Source organism: Acanthaster planci, linkage group LG06 (assembly GCF_054643075.1).
Source record: "Acanthaster planci isolate LZ-2023a linkage group LG06, COTS_SCS, whole genome shotgun sequence".
NCBI lineage: Eukaryota > Metazoa > Echinodermata > Asteroidea > Valvatida > Acanthasteridae > Acanthaster > Acanthaster planci.
In genome coordinates this window covers 10,538,838-10,559,790 of record NC_141782.1, presented here as the reverse complement: position 1 = coordinate 10,559,790, position 20,953 = coordinate 10,538,838, and the positions used below count along the sequence as shown (strand labels likewise).

Genomic DNA, 20,953 nt, shown 5'->3' with positions numbered 1-20,953 from the left:
ATACCACAAGTTCCTCGGAAAACAGAGTTTGCTTTAATATAATTGCAACCAGTGGAACAAAGGCTACCATACACTTTCATTTGACGAATAACCACTCGCGAAATTGCTCACGATGGTACAACCAAAGATTTCAAACCGAATTTGATGTCCCATGCCGGCACTAAACTCGCCAAAATCTGGCTTTTAAAAGAGATTCGGTGTCTCGTGTTACATGAAAAGAAAGAAATCTTTCTTTGTACTAAAATGATAAATATTATCATTTCAACCATGTGTTAGAACTCCATTCCTCATGTAAACCAAAACTGGCCACATACAACACGTACATGCATATCCAATCTACCATTTTTCAGCCGTATACTAAGTGCCGACGCAGCTCTAAGATAACACTTAATGGTAGCAATAAAAAATGAAGCCTGCCAACCACTTGTAATTGCTGTAATCTACGAAAGCCCATTGGTGCCACCGTATGTTAGTAAATTGTTATTCATTACGGATGATTAATTCGTTACAACGGCTTATTAATTCGTTATTATGTAGATTAATTTGTTATTACGGATTACTAAAGATTACCTAACCTGTTACTTTTGTGAAGCGATCACGGAAATAAAACGTGCACGCTTGCGCCTTTGCACGAGGTAGGGCGCGCTCCTAGGGGTCATATTTGCATGCCAGTCGCATGATTTTGACGACGGCTAGCGTTCAAGTAAAGGCGCCTTTCCATATGCGCGTCAACAATTGTGCCCAGCCTTACGCATCCGTCACTGGTCGCTCTCGGGACGATTTTGACGGCCGAAGGCAACGCACACGTGTGTTGATTTTTGTGTCCGTCAAATACGTGAACCCATCGTGTACGCAACAATGCGGTTGCAACATTTGAAAAGAAGAGATAGCAGTACTGAAGAGAAAAAAATGAAATCGTATTTTGAGAGCACATGTAAATAAATACAAACATTCCAAGTGCGTCACGCAAAATTCGCACTGAACGCGCTGCAATCCACCGTTTTGCCTATTGCTTGCCCATGCTTTTCAAAATTACGCGTTTATTTGTCTGTGGATTGTACTACCCGCCCTGAGTTAAAGTGCACCCTCACCGGTGAAAGAAAGACAGGCTGGTATACCAAGTTTTTCAACTGAGTTCGTACAAAGACTGTCAATTTCTTTCAAAACACGCCCTCTTTTGTTCCCGCTTGGAGTGGATAGCCTGTAGGTGGCGTCAAGGCAAGTTTCGATTTCCGATTTCTGCATGTACAAATGTGATACTGATCGCTGACTATTTTTATCACTGTGTAAAATCATTATTTTGCGGGAAATAATTGTGTTTGTGATTAATTTGGGGGCGAGAATTCACTTATGAAAACCTTTTGAGACAAGTGTGCTTTTTTCAACAGCATTATTCGATACGGTCGATTCACAAAAGTACGCCTCCAAGAGTCTGCGACACGTTGACCAATCACGAAATCTGTCAACCCAATGCCCGACTTTGCACGGGGACAAATTTCGGGGGACAAGGTAATTACCCGAACACTTTTACTAGGGTGCGATCTGGTGAAAGTGTCCGGGGATTTCACTATTCAGGATCGACGCATTCCTGATTTTCTCCACGGGACGAGGCTCTTAATGTACTCCTGCAGTTTCTGTGGGCCGAGAAATTGTTTGTGGGATTCACGGTGTAAGCATGCATGGCACAGAATCAACACCCCAGATTCAAGGGCTATATATATATATATATGTATATCACTCAACCACCAGCATGCAGGTGTTGGTTCATGGTTTCAGCAATGAATCTGAGAAAGTCCAGTGCCCAAAGCGCCACTCTGAGCGGAGTCAACCTTCACTTAAGAATGCGACCAATCAAATTTCAAGGAAGATGAGATTTATGCATTTTTCAAATGAAACCCCTCGAATTTCCGGGCTCTTCTGACGATTTTCAAAAACATTTTTGTCTGCTCACCCCAGATGGGAGCCCTTGAATCTGGGGTGTTGATTCTGTGCCATGCATGCTTACACCGTGAATCCCACAAACAATTTCTCGGCCCACAGAAACTGCAGGAGTACATTAAGAGCCTCGTCCCGTGGAGAAAATCAGGAATGCGTCGATCCTGAATAGTGAAATCCCAAAAAAAGACACTGCATTTCTTTTTCCTCGATATATTTCTATTGAATGATAACATTTTTAATTTTTTCAAGGACCGATAAGTTTTATTGAGGAAAAAGGCATTCAGCAAGCGTCACGTTTAAATTCCCGGTTTAATGTAGTATTTTCATGTCATCCCAAAGATGAAAGTTAGCGGCCTAAAAAACTAAGCATATCGCTACGGTAGGACCACTTGTATTATTTGGGCTGAAAGTTTGCATGGGGATATGCAAAACGTAACGCGTACTGAAGCTTTGAACGAGAACTTGGATGTCAACGAAATTAGGTTTTATTCTCTGCTATGTGGTGAAGCCGTCATTTTAAGATCTAAGACATCAACATTGATAGGATCGTCTCCACTTTCAGCAACAAGGCCACCCGTACTGCGTATCCTAGTGCGCCCAAGGGGAGGGGGTGGGAATTTTGATTAAGAGACGACTCCACATTTTTATCTGAAATTGCTAATCCCCCGAAGAAAGATGGTAATACGTGAGGCTACCGGAGCTTTCAATAGCAGCATATACCATCACAGCCCCGAAGAACAAATTATATGAAATACTGGAACACTTCCCCATGTTTGATTCCAAGAAGGCTGCAGTCACATCACCCGGGTCTTCCTTATTACTCTACCATAAATAACAATTTTTTGCAGACTAGACAAAATAGCCAACCATAAACGTACGTCTGTCCGGTAAATGTCGAAACCAAATGCTTCCCTCCGTAACAACTGTCCGTACCCCAGGAAGGGAAAAAGGGAGAACAAAAGAAAACAATGAAAAAAATAAACATGCAACAGCTTTGCTACGGGAGAAAATTTGCTCTGGAACCCCCCCCCCCCCACGGGAGGTTGAGCAGATCGGAGACTAACTCCGAGGCATCGCATCTCTCGTATATAACTCGCAGTCCAAAAGTAAACCGCCAATTTGTATCTTAGAAATTGTTAGGTTGAAGGTGATGCACTTAACTAAGCCTATCCTCGGGATGTCGTATTTCTTTTCCTTCTTAATGTTTTAATGAATAGAGTGACACGGCGACTACGAGTGGCCTAAAACAAACTACCCAGCTCTGAGCTTTTACAGCACTTTCCGCTTCACTATCTGCCAAAAAACTTTTCATACCTTAGATAAAACATACGGTGCTCTCACACTTACGACGAGACAATCATTTTCTTTTTATGTATAGGCCAGGAGAGTTAATCATTCTCGGGGGCTTACCCACCCTGCCTTCGTTCGAGAAAAGCCACCCATCGAAGAATTGACCAGGCCACAATGCATCCCTTTTGCTCTAAATGGCCAAACTAATTTGCAAAATATTTGCGTAACCATTTCCAAAGCTGCCGCCAAAACGTTAAGAGGATGGCAGAAATGTGGCCCACCGAGTGTTACGCAACATCTCCATTCTCACATTGTGTGTAACTCCCATTCACCGAGGTAGTCTTTTTGTTGAGTATCACGTGGTCGTCGATCGGCACACAATGCGCGAAATTTGAAGTATCCGCATTAACACGTTGAAAAGGGTGGTTGCCCACAGGCCTGCCGTGCATTGTGTTAAAACTGCGTGTCTCTTAATGCAAGCTAGCTAACCAGGCTTTCCGTGCATTTGGTTTCCAGTCCATACTCGCTCTGTCAGGTTTTCGCCAGGTTTTTTCCTGATACTGAGGTTTCCTCTAAAACGGCTCCTTATTCCTATAACTCTGTAACGGGGTGCTGATAAACGTTGGCCCGAATAGCCCAAGTAGCTGAAAGTGCCATTGGATTTGAAACAAAACAGCGCTCAACATACTCAGAAGCCGTGATTTTTAACCTGCATGCTGTTGGTCGTGATGTTCGAGGCTCGTGGATGTATGTATGGATACTCAGTGCGGTTGAGGTGTTAAGAAAAACATTTCACCTTTCCTTGAACGTGTTACAGATATATTCATTCTTAGAATGTGTTGCAGCTTTTAGGGTCCCAATGGGAAATCGGAAACTTGCCGTCATTACTAATACAGTAAGATGTGCCGATCCTTGCACTTCAGTCTTTTTTTGTTTTTCTGCAGATACTGACTGGATGTGCGACTGCCTGGCTGACTGGATGTGCGACTGCCCGATGAATAAGTTGAGTAGTTTATCTTTTTTGTTCCAGGTAGCAGGGAATTATGGTTCAATGCAATACTGAACTCATGCTTTGTAAACTATTTTTAAATTGGAAAATATTGTTGTCTTGCTTTGTATTAATTTTGAATTGCCTGCTGGATTTATTTTACTTCTTTGTAACAGAGTGTAGGACCACAATTGGAATAATTACTCTTTGGCCCCTGTCATTGTAGTAATATTCTCCATAATTTCAAAGTTTTGAGGGGAGGGGCTTCAGGAATGTCATAAACCTACTTGTAAAATGTAAATGACAGTCCTTCCGTACATGCCTGACAGAGGATCGGATCGAGTTAGTCTTGCCAAACATTCTGCACACTGCGGCATAAAAAACAGCATCCTCCTCGTGCCTTGTGAAAGAAAATCCCTATTCTAAAAAAAATTATAAAATTCTATAAAGATCTTCGCTTTCCCCCTTTTTCGGTGCATGTAGTTTTCAGTACAAACAATATTGTTCCGGAGAAACCCGCTTAGAATACATGCCGTTTATAAAGCGACAAAAAGCAGGCGAAGGCTAATACTCGACCTTCACTGAATTTTGTACTCGACTCCACAATGGGACACGACCATCAGTTGCAAGCGTTTGATCCTAATGATCACTGCTGTAACCTTTGAGCAGTAATCGATTGTCGTGCAATGAAATTATCAGGTTTTTGCGTGCACTGCGGAGTGACTGTTATTGAATATTTTCGACAAAAATCCAAAAGATCGAAGCATTCTTCCACTGATTAGCGTTTTGTTCACAAACATCTGGCAGTGTAAACAAAAACCCGCCACTACGTACGTACGTTATGTACAGTTCGTACGACGTCCGAATCTCTCACACGCATGCGCGGAGGTCTTGATAATTTTACTATGGCAGACTTTTGATATCGCCAAAAGTCTCCCATTACTGAGTCCTTGGGGAAAAAAATTACGCTGCCTGGTCACTTGAAAGTTTTTGATTGGTTATTGCGCCCTCTGGAGGTAGGCCCGGAAGATCTTTTTTTCTGAAAAATAAAATGAACCTTCAAATTTTTGGCAATTTTTGAAGTGCTATTGAAAGTTGAATTGAAACTACTAAAAGCCTGAAAGAATACTTTTCTGGTATGAGGTGTCGCTAAAACATATGGACTGGTCAAATTAGGTCACTTCTGAACACTCATGCCCCCTCGGGCCTGAGTGACCAAGGAGAGTTCTATTTACGTGGGACATAACGTGCACTAGTGACCTCATTGCCAGTCCATATGTGTATAATATTACGTCTGTGGTGGGGCCAGCTGGCTGTCCAGAGAGAAAGCCTGACATACCTAAAGGGTGCACTATGAACCAATTCGAGTTCCATTGAAAATACATGTAGTGTAAAATCAACAACGTTTGGAGCCATATGATCCCCATGGCAGGCAACTGAAGTCCATGAAGCCTCTCTCTCAAAAAAAAAATTGTTGTTTGGTCCTTCATAGTTCACTTGATTTTCAATTTTTAGTAGGTTAACCAATGAATTTTTAAATTATCCACCCAAAACAAACTCACCCCCCAAAAAGAGAATGTTCCAAGTCTTATCAGCCGCCATTTTAAAATGACATCCCGCACCGCGGGCTCCTGACATGCCTGACAAATTTTCAATCACATTTTTGTCTGCTTTGCCCCCAGATGGGTGACCCTGAATCTAAAGAGATGATCCTGGGCCATACTGACACATCCTCATAATTTCTTGACCCAAATAGACCCCTCTTTTTGAAAGAATCTGCAAGGGGTACTTTTTATGCGCTTCCGCCTGGCGGAGACTGCATACTTATTAAATTTGGACGCTGCACCCTAAGTAATGCGAGCACTGCGCATGCGTAGTTACATTTACATGTAGCGTATCTCGTTCTCTTTCCAAAATGGCAGGGAAGAACAAGAAGAAAACAGTGATGAAGTCTCGTCGAAAGGGGAAAAGTAAGAAGCCAATGGTAAGGAAATAGCCATTTCGTATAGCAAGGAAGTATCCTGTCTGTACTTTGGGTCTATTGTAAGGGGAATTGATGGGGAGATAATGACGAGTTTCGGCTTCTGTGCTGGGCATGACGACCTGACGACTCGACAAACTGTTGCCCCGTGTGTGTAAACGTTGCCATGCCAATTCGGTCGCTCCCCTTTAGTCATGCTAGACAGATTTTCGGGTTGTATTTTTTTACCTGAGGCCTACATCTGCAGATATTTGTTTGGCCAATGCAGTTTGATAGTGACCAGGTGGATCATTATTGACGAAGCGTTGCCAGCCTAAAATATTTAGGCTCAGCAATGCGGGCGCGGTAGCGAACAGAAAATTTTATTTTTAAAAATTAAAGTGAGTGCATGGGCCAGGGCCTACTGAGTACTGTACTGTCTTTGCTTGTTTTGTCCATGGAGCTCCTCGGTTTTGTCCTGGCTGACAATAGTGACAAGTGCACCAAAGGTAGTTCTAGACCTATTTGTATTTGAAAGACGGGGTTCATGACCTTTAGCACCCTGTTCCTATCCTAATATAACAACAAATTCTACTTTTTCGAAATAAATTGTCTAAACAAGTTGTTGGTGATGTCCTCTTTCATATCAGAAAGAAAAGAGATCAGGGCTTTTGGTTTTGAGAGAAATTTTGGGGTAAAACGGCAGTCATGGCAGTGTGCATGACTACCCCGAAGAGAGCTGTGAACGACAGATAAGCGAATGTAGTCTGGTTCCTTGACCTGAATGGAGATTTGTTTTGATGCATCCAAAAAGCCTGAGTCGTGTAACCAGATGAAAACAAAATGGCATCATTCGACTAAGTTGTTGTCTTTTGCCAAACCCGGGTTAGAAATTAGAAGTTTTCTTGCATAAATATTGTCAAAATTTACCTAAACTAGGCCTATCAGGATTGAATAATGAAATTGAATGAATTGAATGTTCCTTAAGGTCAAAATATTAGTTTGAAAAAGTGGACTTTGTTTCCTTTATAAGAACAGGGTGCTGATGGTAATTAACCCCCAAAAGACAGGCAGAAAGTTTTGGTGTACGTGTACCACGGACGTATGTAAAAAAATCTGGACTCGCAATGTCCATAATCAGCTTGTAGAGATCATTGAATCCACTAGCGGCCATTTTACTGAGCCGAATTCAAAGCTTGCCTGGCAATGCCCGCCTTTGTTCTCCCTGCTATCAATAGAAGCGAGCCAACCCACGCATTTGCATTCAGCTCGGTAAAATGGCCACTGGTTGGCTTCTATTTCATACAAAGGCATTGCAAGTCCAGCTTTTTAATATACATGTAAGTCTGTGACGTGTACATGATGTGTAAACTCATTTAATTTTAAATTTCATAGCTAAAAATTTCTTCAGGACAATGAAAAGTTTTGTGCCAGATCAGCAGGCTTTTGAAAATGAACATAATTATGAACAGTTTCCTCAGACTCAGTTCTTACAGTAATACATTTTTCATTTTTCTTAGACCTAGGGAAAGAGTTCCATTTCGGGACACCACAAGACACCTTCTGCACAAACTCTATGAGACTGGTCTGAAAAATTCAAAGTGTTTTCGAAGTAACTGCTTCAACACTTTCACTGCTAAGTTAATTTGGGAAAATTAGTGATGTCTGTGTATGGAACTCTTACCCCATCCAAACTTGCATACAGTACATGTACATGTATATGGCAAAAGTTGAAATAAATACATGTGTACATGTACATCACAAATTTACCAATAAAAGGAAGACATTTAAAATAAACAAAAGGAGGAAAGGACGGAAAGCTTGGAGTTTTGCAATAGTTTCTGCAAAATACTCTGTTTGCGGGCATATTTAGTAATTTCAACACAGCATCTGTGGAATTCGGGATACATGGCACTTGTGAACGACATTTGAGCTGTCTTTGCCAGGTGAAAATGTGAGAAAAAACATTGACAAAAAACTCTCATTGTAGGAGAACTTTTATACCTTGGACGTTAGTCGCATTGCAATGTAGATGACGTCCAACCTGAGCTAGAGGCTGGTCTTAAAATTTAAAATGAATGTATGGCTAAATCCAGCGACATTTCACTAGACGTTCTCCATTGCCTTCTGAAATGGCAGAAAAAACTGAGTTGAGTTTTGTACAGATGACTTGTAACAGTCACGGAGCAGTGGCTATAAACTAGAGAACTGTGATTTACTTTGATCCTACCGAGGTAATTATTCATACTAACCATCAGATACTGTCGTCATTGCTTGAAGTGAAGTAATAAAAGGAACACCAGTATACCGAAGCTGATACTATATGCGCATTTAAAAACAGTAGTTCAGGGGTCATTGCAAATGACCAGTGATAGGACTACCAAGGTCACTTCATTTGTCTATGTGCAAATGTGTACGTGTACGTGCCGTGTAAGGTGCGACATATATACGTAGCATTAATCTGGGATATAACCCAGGCAAGAAGGAAAGTCACCTTTGATATTGGTGTCATTTCTAACAGTCCCATATAGGGTCGGCTCTGTTTCCGAGGGCAATGTTCGCAGCCGTGCCTCGATCCCCAGAACCCCCATCCGAGCCTCCAGAAGAACGGCCTCCATCTGCCCTGTCCACTGCCCTCCTGAATGCATCTCTGGTGGGCCGGGTGATAGGCACCCCTCCAGACAGCGGGACCCTACGGAGCACCGGGGAGGGTGCATCCACGTGGCCCATGGCACACCATCACCAGGACGGGATGAACGCCAGCATGGAGAACAGCATGGCGAGGAGCAGCATGTACGACTACGAGGACAGTGGAGAGGAAGACCAGGAGGACTACGATGAAGCAGGGTGAGGATTATCCATCCCTGTTCGGCATAACTTAATTCTTTTGGGTCTCTCATTCAAAATTGTGTATGTACCACGAGGGAATGCTCTTCAAAGGGGCACTACCTGGCCTTTTTTGTTGATGGTGACATCAATATTGTTAACCAATAAACAATAAAATAAGGCAGACACAAACGACCACTTTGTTTGTGTGGAGGGATGTGACACCTTGAGCGAGGCATGCATCTCTCATTGATGCCTTGATATGTTATAGCAAACATGGATCATTGTGTACAATGTAAATGACGGATTTATTATCAAGATGACCGACTGATTTGGATGAAAGTTTTAAAAGAAACTTAAATATGCACCCACAATGCATTATGCCTTGTAGACAGTAACCTTGGCATGGCTTATATTCAAAATGTGTGGGGATGTATGTAATCAATGTATTAAGCATTTTTTTAATTAAACTTTTGAGAAGCATTTCCGTAGAACTTGGAAATCGAAATTTGTAGATGCTGGTAAAGTAAACTTTGTGAATTTCAAACACATATCCTGAAGAAATCTCATCTTAAATCTCAGTAACAAATTCATGCCATATGTCAACAGGTACACGACCATACCTCTTGCCAAAGCTGATCGTCAAAAGAGGGGCACCATCAGCAACCGTGCCAAATTAGCCACTCCTGTTGATAGCCAGTCGGATTCTGTGCTCGGCAGTGAGGACGAGGACGAGGATGATGGAAAGCAAGATTTCCACCCCCAACAGGATACCCCTCCCAGAGGGAGTTCCCCAGGGCTACGCAGGCCCTCCCCGCAGCAGAGGCTTTATCACACCCTGGAGAAGGAACAAGAGGAGGAGGAGGCGGAGCCTCGGGTGGTTGCTGGTAGGCGTGACCCATCCCCATCAGAAGGGAAGGCAAAGAGGTCAAAAGGCAGGCAACGTAAAGATGGGATGACATCGACTGGGGCTGACCATGTTGAGGCCCTGTACGCCAAGGCTAAGAAGCACAATAAACAAGTGAGACGGGTAGTTCATGTTTCATTGAGATGTATACAAATGGCTATGCAGATACTGCGCAGTCTGATGCTGATTTTACTTCAGAGTGGAAATTTAACCATAACAAGGTCACTGTGATGTGGGGAAGTTTAACAACTTGACATAAAGGGTTCGTAATACCTCCTCCTCACTCAAAATGATCCATGGCTTTCATTTCCAAAACTGTTTCCTACGTTGGTGAGGCATGCTTTAACTTCCATTCCTCATTGATGAGGCCAGTTGTTGTGGAAGAATGAAGTCACAGCAAATGTTACGTTTTCTCCTTGCAAGGTAAAAAAGACACCAGGTTGGCAGCAGTGCACTGTGGTTTAAGACCCAGACATTTCATAATTTTTTCCCCTCAATATTATGCTTTTAATCAATTAAGTAGTATCTAATGAGATAACGTTCACCAAAAATTAGTTTGTTTTTTAATACTTTTACCGTATATTCCACTGAAGTACGCACCTTAAGCTTTTCTTGAAGAAAGATAGACTTATAATTGTTGAAAAAATGTCAACAAAAAACCCTGCTTTTCATAAACAAAATTATATCTTCAGAGAGAAACCTTTGCATTATTTTGTAGCTTGTTAGACACTCTTTCAGCTGATGTAATTTTGCTCTCGAAAAATATTGAATAAAGTGCAGAAATTCGTGTTTTTTTTTACTATGGAAAGTACTAAACAAGTAAAATACACATCGACGTATGTTGATGCCTTTTTAAAATCAGCCATAAATGGCTTGGGAAAAAATGTCTAGTTTATTCATAAATTTGTTGACTGATTGATTGGGTACAAATATAATTGGGCGGAAAAGTCACGCAATTCATCAAAGTGAGGTGATCATCTCTTTAAAATGATCTCAGAATTTTTTAAACACTGCGGTATCCTCAGGGTGCGTGAGTGCCCTTTCCAGAAATAACTGTCAGTAGAGGGCGCCGTCATTCATGGAGATCAACAATAATGCCCTTTTGCCAATGCATCCATTGCAGAAATGTCTTTCTGTAGCCAAATTGAAAATCTGTGAGGACTTTAAATAAGTTATAAAGACTTGCTAAATTGTTTTAATTGATGTGAGTGAAACCAATTTCATAGTATTCACTGATGTCTGGGTCAGGTAAGGTTTTAAACCACTGTGCAGTGGTTACATAATGCCCACATATTAAATGCAGATATTTCATCATTTAAAAGTTGGTTTTTATTTTAATATTGAAACTCGTATTTCAAACCTTTCAATGCATTTAATACAATGTCATAACTACACAGCCGGTACAATGCCGGGAAACTGACCTTTCAGAGAGCAGCAGCCTCACCATGGTCACCAGCCCCCAAGAGGACGACTTCTCAGATCTCATCACACCACCCCCACCCTGGAAACGGAAGGGCAAGAAAAAGGACAAGACGAAAGGTATTACTTTATTCTCTATTTTCAGTGCATAGCCTAAATCTTCTAGTTAAAGAAAAAACATGTTTTTGCTATAAAATGATTCAGTTCACAGAAAGAACACTGGAAAATGGTGGAACTGTATTGTTTTTAATATCTCTTTTCAAAGTGTGAAATTATCAATATTAAAGCCTTTAACCCTTGAAAATGGAGTACAAAAATTAAGTTTCACATTGCTTGGCAGTTCATTTTGACTTCTGGATCTTGTGTCTGTCAAATTTCTGGTACAGTTCCAATTAAATTTTTCATTTTTCCCGGTTGGCTTCCTATCTGAAGTCAGAATACTGAGTGATCTATGGTAGATTCTGGCTGCTTCTCAGTATCAGAGGATGGCAGATTAACTGAAGGGTCGTAAATGCGGAAAGTTGACCTTAAGTTGAGAAATGGCCTATTCATGGCAAAGTCTGTGTGGCACACTGTGTCGTGAATTCACACTGTTGAACTCTACTGACCAAACTTGCCACCGACTTAAGCAAAGGGAGCATTGTTTAGGTCCTGCTTGATTGCCGTTCCGCAATACTCTGTTGGATAGTTCACCCACATAAAATTTGTACTTCCAGGCAGTGGCGTTAGCCCCGACAGGTTGACAGAGGAAGACGTCAGAAGTGAGACGAGTCACCCGCTGGGCCCAGAAGACACTACAGATGCTGCACTCATTCATGAGCCGGTAAAGCTGATCAACACGAGTGCGCATACCATACCTGTTTGTTGGTGGATGGAACCACATGTGCAGTGTATTGTTAGGGTCAAAATCACTGCAGCGATACAAAAGGGGGTCAGAGTTCACACATCATCAACTAAAATGTCTTTACAGCAAAAATCCTCTGCACAGTGCTGTTCAAATTTGAGCAGGCGGTGTTTACAGTATGTATGTGTGTGAATCAGAGTTGCAGACTCGAGTCATGTGACTTGGACTCGAGTTGCTATTTTGTGACTTGTGACTTGACTTGGACTTGCACAACAGGACTTGTTATCAACCCAAGTCAGACACGACTCAACTGGTCCATATATTTTTAATTAAGCTATTCAGTTTATGCCTTACGTGCATAAAAAACGGCTTTTGGCTTGCGCGGCTTCTACTTCACCCAGCTGCAGAAAATAGACCTCAGGCTCAATGATTGAATCAGGTTTCAGGAATTTTCAAAAAGATTGTCGCAACAAACTACAGTTTTCAATGACCAAGTCTATTGCATAATGTAATGGTTGAAAAAACTATGAAAGGAATCTTACCTTTCATGAATAGAAGTAGGCTTTTGTCAATTGCATGTTAGTAGTCACGCAGTCATGTTAGGTAAACGAACTAGCCTAACCTGTTGGTAGTGTTTTAGAATAAATTGAACAATAAAATGTAAGTATACTACATGTACTATTAGTAATCAGGCAAATGAAGTCTTTTTTTTATATCTCATCTCAACTCTTATTTCCACCCTGCAAAGTACGTTTATTAAATTAAATGAACCAGTCCAATAAACGACATGTGATAAACTGCAAGAATAGTAATTACAACACAAGTGAAAAGGGGAATTACGGAGGCGCTGTCAAAATAATTGGAGAAAAGGTGTGCAGCTGTCCGAAACTCATAACTCGTTACTTCGTAAGTTGACGTCTGGTTCCTTTTGCTTATTACAGCTGGACATAATAATGTGCAGCTTGACTTGTACTTGGACAAAGAGACTTGTGACTTGACTTGTGTTTAGACCAAATGACTTGTGATTTGACTTGTCCTGCCTGGTGATGACTTGTGACTTGACTTGTGACTGAACCTAATGACATGTGACTTGACTTACCCTGCCTGGTGATGACTTGTGACTTGACTTGTGACTGAACCTAATAACTTGTGAATTGACTTAGACTTGTAAAAACTGACTTGCTACCACCTCTGGTATGAAAATTTGAATGTTCATGCCATGGTTAAAACGCAGGTTTTAACCAATGGCTAGGATAAGCATTCAGTCGGTAAAGGCTTCAATGGTCAGGCATAAGGTTCACAATAGACTGACCTATCCCTGACATTCCACATGAGATTTGACATCTCATTTTGAGTGCTAGAGCACAAGGATTTTCAGAACCATTTTAACTCTTGTTTGATATTATTGCAAGTAAATGGGTCTCCTTTGTCTGTTTTGTATGGCAGATTATCGAGAGGATAGAGGCAAGCTCTGTCAGTGCCATGCAACAGTCGCAAGCCCCAGTTCCAGCCCCGCGAAGCACCTCACGCCAAAGCCAAGACGAATCTGGTAGATAATATCAAGGCATTCTCATTCATTGACACATATCTGCTTTAACAATTTTAACCGTTCCTATTGGCCAGGAGGCTGTCACATGGGTTGCAGCAGACATTTTTCACAACCATGCCAATTGGCTTCAGGAGTATAACAATCACTGCATTCTCATGATAAAATTTCAGGCATTTTAAAACTCAGCTTGGGTTTAAGAAGTGAATGATTTTATGTCGGGTACTGTCTCGGGCGATAAGTGATCATGCCCGTTTTCTTTTATAAACAGAGGCCTACTCTCACATCCAGCGCCAGCCCCTTGGCCATGCCGCAGCCCAGGAGGAGGAGTACCTTAGGCGGACCAACTCCCGCCTGGAGAGGGAGCTGGAGATGGTCCAGCGGGAGCGAGAGCAGCTGCTGGAGAGCCTCAGGACCCTGTCTCCACCCCCGCACCAGCCTCGGAGGGGGGCCAGGGAGGTCGCGGGGGACTCAGAACAACTGAGGACTGGAATCCAGAGACTGGCGTCCATCAACGGTAGGTGGTGCATATTCATCATCGAGGAGAAGGGTACCGTGTGTATTCTGATTTGCTAGTGGCTTCGCGCATGTGGTGGTCCTCTTGTGGTGGACGTATGCATAGTCTTGGCCTGTAGGTGTTAGAGGCACACACCTGTTGATCAGCAGTCGTTATGGGGCCCATAGCTCGTCGTGAGACCACACCAAAGTCCCCTTCAATCCTGTCTAAAGGTTCTCAACAAAAAAACTTGTCACCTCAACAAGATGCTGTGGTCTCGGCAACACCTTCCCTAAGATTTCTCATTGAGTGAGGCACTCACACCTAGGATCTGCTTCATGGGGAACATCGCTCAGCAAGTTCCCATGTCAGCTGAGAACCAGTCACAGGCATTAAACATTGGATTAAAGTTGGGCAGGTAACCAGTTTTTGTCAAGTAAATACTTTTTGCGCTTAGGCAGTTTCTGTGCTGAGCAGGCAGCTTCATAAATTTGGCCCTCATTTTCTGTTGCCGTGCATCGGTGTGAAATTATTCCCCGTCCACAATGATCATTTTTATGTTATAAAATCAAGCTTTCAAAAGTGCCTTTAAAACGTACATATGGATGGTTACACATTGCCACAAGGCACTGCAGTCAATGTGACGAACTGGTATCAGGGGTGGATCCAAGAATTTTTCCAGGGAGGGGGGTCCTCCTGGAGATTTTGACCCAACCCCCCCCCATTCTGCACCTGAGTATTGCACTGTGACATTATAGGGACTTGTCATTTTTTACGGATGGTTATGTTGCAAAAACTACCTGGTGAGAAACAAATGACATTGGGTTTCCGGGCATCGCCTTGCGTTTTACATTTTACACCAAGGCAATGGCTGTGTTGTTGAGCTTCCACCAGCAGCCTGTTTCAAGGAAGAAATCACGTGCAGTTAGGCTGCTGACCTGATCCTCTCATCAACAGGTGTTTAAATTTGAATTCAGAGCATGCAACCCGAATCCTTTTTACGGCCATTATTCTCACTCGGATGCAGATGACATGCAGAGGCAACTGGACGAGATGCACCAACACTGCGACAAGTTGCGACTGGAGAACCAGGCTATCAAGGAGGTCAACGACCGCCTGCACTCGGAGAACAGCAAACTGAGGAGTCTGTCCGAGTCCATAAAGGACGAGGGTTAGTCAGGGATCAAAATAACTCATTCCCCAGTCTTCAACTTAACTTTCCCAGCTCCATTTCTATTGTCATCTGCGCTCCTTGCCTCGATAGAAATTAAAACCAGCCAAAAAAAATAAGTTGCTCGATACGTGTACAACCTGGGGCAAGTTCGATCAGGAACCATAGTTAACCATAGTTCCACTTACTCTGATTGAACGCATGCTAGTCAATGATGGTTGGACCAGTCTAGTTGACTTTTCACGACAAGCCTTATCGAGGTTGCAACCTGTCGCGTCGTTGGTTGCCATAAATCGTTTTAATAGCACAGTACAGAGAGGACCAGTTGCGAGGAAAATGGCGGAAAAACAGTATGTCACTGGTAAACGACCATTTTCACTTTGATTTTCAATGGCTATTGTGCCCTTCCTGCGACCACCTTTTCTCCCCTTCTGCCAAACGACCTGACAACGGTTGACTAGGGTCGTTTGCCACTTCAACTTCACTGCCCATGCGCTAGGTACGTCATGAACCAATCACTAGTTAATTAGTGGTCGTTGATGGAACTTACCCCTGTCCCCCAAACACTGCCTTTCTCTCCAGACCATTCACAGCAGGTGTTGCTGAGGCAGCAAGCAGAGGAGGTGGTAGCAGAGAATGAGCAGCTGAAGATGGTCATCCACAAACTCAACATTCAACTCAGCAGGTACCAGGCCAAGCACTCCCCTCCACAGGTAGGCAGACAACCTGCTTGCTGGTCAGCATGAGCGTGGAATAAGCTGCCGCTGAATGTAGCTGATGAAAATCAAAGATACTTGTTGCATTGAAGATTGTTTTCCTTGGATTGATTGTTTTCAAACATGTTGTCTTTGTTTGACTGATTTGTTTTGTCGGCTCCGTTGGCAGAAGGGTGACCCTCCTGGTTTGCCGTCCCGAGGCAGAACTCCTCGCTGGCTGACCGACACAAAGTACTTGTCTCCTCTCATCTTGGCCTATGAGGATGCACTCAAGGAAAAGGTTTGTGGATACTCTACCACCTTTCCAATTTTCTTTTACCATTCTTTAGAACAACATAGCATCGTGGTGTTTCACAGGGTAAGCATGTGCAACAGAGACAAGATTTCTTTTTCCCCCAAAACATGCACTTGACTGCCCCTTAAGGAACAAACTTACTGTTTGGCTTTGCATAGGATGAAATGATGCGTTTGACCCAAGAGGACCTCAACCGGCTACGGAAATCCGCAGAGGAGGTCATCCACGAAAACCAGCGATTGCACTTGAAGCTGGAGCAAGTCGGACAGCCAACGTCCGTCACTCCTGGAGAATGGTAAAGATTTTGTCTGTGCCACTGTTTTTGACACCTCCAGCGTGCGTGTCTCAAGGGCAGATCAATTAGTACATGTACATTATTCAGCCATGTTCAAATGGGCTGGCTGTGGCTAGAAGTAACACACAAACCTATGGGAAGTGGTTGCTGCTGCTAGCCAATGTCTTTCATATGTGCATGTGCTATTTCCGGCTGTAGCCATAACTCCAGAGATTCCAACTTGTACCACTTAGGCGTAAGTTTTACGATTTGTTTAATCCATTTACGACTGTTCGATCCAGACTCTAAGGTACAAGTATACACTCTATGTAAGCTAACACAGAGCCGGCCTCGTAATGCGCACGTCAGAAATGTGTCGCTGGCATCCCGCAGTTGGTGCATACAGGCTGCATGAGTAGGGGCAGAAACCAGCGTTGTTGAATCATCTGTTTGGCCCAATTAACGCTATAATGAACAGTGTTTTGATGTGAAAAGAAGTTGTTGACATTTGTTTGTTTAGAAAGAAAAAACAACAGGACTTAAAAAAAAATTTATTGTTTTTCTAATTTGCCGATGAAAGTTTTTAGGGTCGCGCAGATAAATTAGGGTCGTTCGGGAAACTGGAACTGGAAGTGAGGTAGGATTACACTTTCCATTTTGAAAAGTTGGCATCTCTGTAACTCTGAGACACAGCCTCACTAGGGTTAACTTGGTTTGGTTTTCTGACCAACCTCATCATACGGAGGCACACAACAAAAACTAAAATCAGAACTTGCGTGACAGAAATCATCCACACCAACTGTCATTTTACAGTTGAAATTCAGTTGAGTGCCTGCGCTGACAGTTCAGTCTCAGATGAACCATGTAAGAACAAACACAGACATATTCAACAGGTTTCTGGTTTGGCATTGCTGTTCGTAGGCATCGTATTCAGGAGCATGCACGTCTCGTTCTTGAGGAGAACCAAGTTGTCCTGAGCCAGCTGGACATCCTGCAACGCAAGCAGAAGGACACGCAGAGGGCGCACTCCCTCGAAGGTAAATGCAGACATTGACTGATCAAGTCCGCAGGGACAAGAGGTGCTGTAGGTGGGTGCCACATCACCCCAAATCTTTTTGTTTTGAAGAGAGGTGGGTGCTGGAACATACTGAAGCCCCTCCTGTTTGTAGACATTACTGGAAGGCCAACAACCCCACACTCATTCCCATGGCAAAAGTGTGTTCCAGTGGACTCGTCGGTTCTGTAGTTAAGCCCATCGTAAGTCCCTGCACAAGTCCAGTCACAAGCTCTTTCACCTGGCCCGTCATAAGTATTAAGAGGTTGAGGAATGACAAAAGGAATTAATTAATCATTTGAAAAGGTTCTGACATGGCTTAAGACTGGATGACTTGTGTTGAGGTTGCGATGGACTTGTAATGCACTTACGATGGACTTGCGATGGACTTGTGATGGACTTGCGATGGGCTTACGATGGACTTGCGATGGACTTTATTTATTGGCACTGGGCATGAACATTTTATCCCCTAAATGCTCATCAAGCACAGCTTTGCCACGAAATTAAACCCTAAGGGCTCTTCCAAGGATATTTACCCCAGCACTTATTGGGCTAATCCAACAAGCAATGAGTCAGGGATTTGTACTCCTAATGGTACACTATAGATGATTATGTGAGGGGTCGTTTCACAACACCATGAAATCTGTAACGGCACACACACTGGTACAAGTTGGTGAAGTTACCAGATTTTCGTGGATGGCCATAAAGAGGACGTTTCTAAAGGCCACTAAGCTCACAAACTATGGATCCCTCCCAGTGTGTGGAAAAAGTCACCAGTCATTGGCTCATGGCGATTCCAGGGAAGTGTGGTACATTAACAATATTTTACGGATCAAGATGTTCGTCGTGGTTTAAGTGGTACAGCTTCAGGTTCCACCCAATAGCGCATCGTCTGACAGGTTATCCACTAAAACAGGCCAATTTTTTTCCCTCGCGCATTCGTTAGTCTCCAAACTCGGCAAGCGTCTGGCCATGGAGGAGTCGGAGAAGGGAGACCTGGAGGCCCAGCTGAAGGATCTCAAGCATCGGTACGGCGCCCTCAAGCAGCAGCACGACCGCTCGGTGGTGGAGGCCGAATCCCAGATGCCCATACAGGAGCACATGAGCACGATGGCCGAGTACAAAAGGTCCACTTGAAAAGCATATTAAATACTTCATCCTGTAACACAGTGTGGCTGAATTTCAGTATTCCTAAACACTAATTGTTGTATTGCATTAACGTTTTTTAAATGAAGCGCATGGTATTTGTGGAAACAAAGACAAAACTGTTAAACAAAAACAAAACCTGTTAATTCAGTTTTGAATATTGATTGAAACGACACCACGCAACCCATATTCAGTGCTGTAGCCATGTCATATGCCCACTGAAGAGGGACTGTTAGTGACAAGGAATAGACAGTTTATGCCTTAGGAACCAGTGAAGCTGACTTCGTTTTTCTTGTGATTTGTACTTAGGAGAAAGATGGCATGTCAAGTGAACAAACTATCGCACCACTCACTTTAACCCTACAAGAGCCGGGTTATTTTGGCCCTTTTTTTCCAGTGGGGGATTCAAATGTATGGTTTTGTTGTTAACACTCATTTGCAGTTCATGGCTACATGCGTGCCAGCCTGCATGCACTGAGCACCGCAGTTGAAAAAGTATACATTTTAGGCTGACCTGTCTCAGAAAAAAGAGAAAACTCAAAGAGTTACTCTAAAAACTCCTAAAGGCAGAACTCTCGAAAAAAAATGCATTGCGACGATATCGGGAAAAATGTCAGGGGTCGGATTTGCTCCCCCCCTTCCCCTGGCTTCCTCTGGATAAAGCAAAATAGATTTTCCGCGTGTTCAATTTGTTGGTTTGTTATGTGGGAAGAGCACTTTTGTGAGTGTTTGAAGTTCTTTGCTCGATGTGAGCTTGACTGCTTTTTTTTTCCTTGATATGGTGTGATTCAGAGGACTGGACGAGGAACAGCGACACCACCAGGCTGAGATGGAGAGTGTGCTGTCCAAGCTGTCCTCAGTCCAGGGGGAGAAAAAGACCTTGGCGCTGAGGCTGGCAGACGGCGAAGCGGAGAGAAGCCAGATGCAAGGAGAAATGAAGGCACTCACTAGGGTCCAAAAGTAAGGACAGTTTTCAGAGTTGTAAATTTCCCTTCATAATGTGCGGATTAACTGTCAGTGGAGTTGCATCATTTGGATACTCCCTCCAAGTCACTTTGTGAGAAACCGTGAAACCGAGAGGGTTGAGTGGAGACCTGGAACGATGCCCGTTTGTCACCGTGGTCAGTTTTTATGGCCAACCTTTTTTGATCCCAATTAATTTCAGGAAACTTCAGCACAAGATCGCGCTGCTCCAGAAGGAGCTGGAACACAACGAGAACAAGCTGGCCGTGGCCAACCAGCACCTGAACAACGTACTGGAGATTGCCGAACAGACAGCGGCAGAGAGAGACGCCCTGACGAAAGTGGTAAGACAGAGAAGACAAACACACAGACCAAAAATATGGCTGTGAGAAACAAAAAAATCTGATATCTTTAATGGAAAAATGCAAAAAGGAGCCAGGAGTTTCAATGTGGAGTTTTATGGTTGGGTTTTTGAAAATATCTCTTCTATATTTTTGTTTCAAATCATATACCTGATATTAGTTTGTCCCCTCTTTCCATGAGACAAAACTCTTGAAATCTCAGATACAAGATTCACTGTCGGCGATACGAAACTGCTAATGATGAGTTTTGTTGAATTGTGCAGGCCAGGAGTCAAGAACAAGAGAAGAAGAAAGCTGTGAACAAAATGATGGAAGGAAACGTCGCCATCGGGAGGCTGGAGGAAAAGTTGAAGGTAATCCACAACTTTCTAGTCTGTCCGGTTTTTTGAAAAAGAACACTGCTTGTCTCTTTCAGTCCCTTCCAGCTTTGACAGTTTGCCAGTTACCAGGATTTCAGAACTCAGCTGGGCATGCAGCTAGCATGGCCAGTGCAGTTTTGTTGCAGCATTCCTCTTTCGCTGTAGTGATTTTGTGAGGATGTAAGCTCTAACCAGTGGCCAGCAATGTTATTCCACGGTGAGGTTGTCCCAGATTGTACATTTCTGTTCAGCTGGAAATTCCAACTTTTTTCAAAAATGAAAAGATGGCACTACAGTCCTGCACAAAGTTGTTCAAGATTTCCACACAGCCTCCTCCACAGAGTGTCGTTCAAGCCTAATTGTGTCTCACAGTATGTCGTGTACAGACTCAGTGGCATA

At 43.1% G+C, this 20,953-nt stretch overlaps 1 protein-coding gene across 2 annotated transcripts in view; it reads left to right on the top strand.

Annotated features, from left to right (window-relative positions):
• The first annotated feature begins 3,686 nt into the window (after positions 1–3,686).
• Positions 3,687–20,953, top strand: part of cep89 (centrosomal protein 89) — a 21,784-nt gene continuing 4,517 nt past the window's right edge. Inside the window, exons 1-18 of one of the 2 annotated variants that reach the window (XM_022228284.2) lie at positions 3,687–3,975; positions 4,173–4,230; positions 6,139–6,200; positions 8,698–9,023; positions 9,612–10,023; positions 11,307–11,448; positions 12,045–12,151; positions 13,619–13,721; positions 13,990–14,235; positions 15,242–15,385; positions 15,968–16,098; positions 16,271–16,381; positions 16,555–16,691; positions 17,592–17,707; positions 18,671–18,851; positions 19,663–19,830; positions 20,036–20,177; positions 20,459–20,548. In XM_022228284.2, coding sequence (XP_022083976.2) covers positions 6,162–6,200; positions 8,698–9,023; positions 9,612–10,023; positions 11,307–11,448; positions 12,045–12,151; positions 13,619–13,721; positions 13,990–14,235; positions 15,242–15,385; positions 15,968–16,098; positions 16,271–16,381; positions 16,555–16,691; positions 17,592–17,707; positions 18,671–18,851; positions 19,663–19,830; positions 20,036–20,177; positions 20,459–20,548 — 2,595 coding nt within the window. In that variant the 5' untranslated portion in view covers positions 3,687–3,975; positions 4,173–4,230; positions 6,139–6,161. The other variant, XM_022228283.2, reaches the window with a different exon arrangement.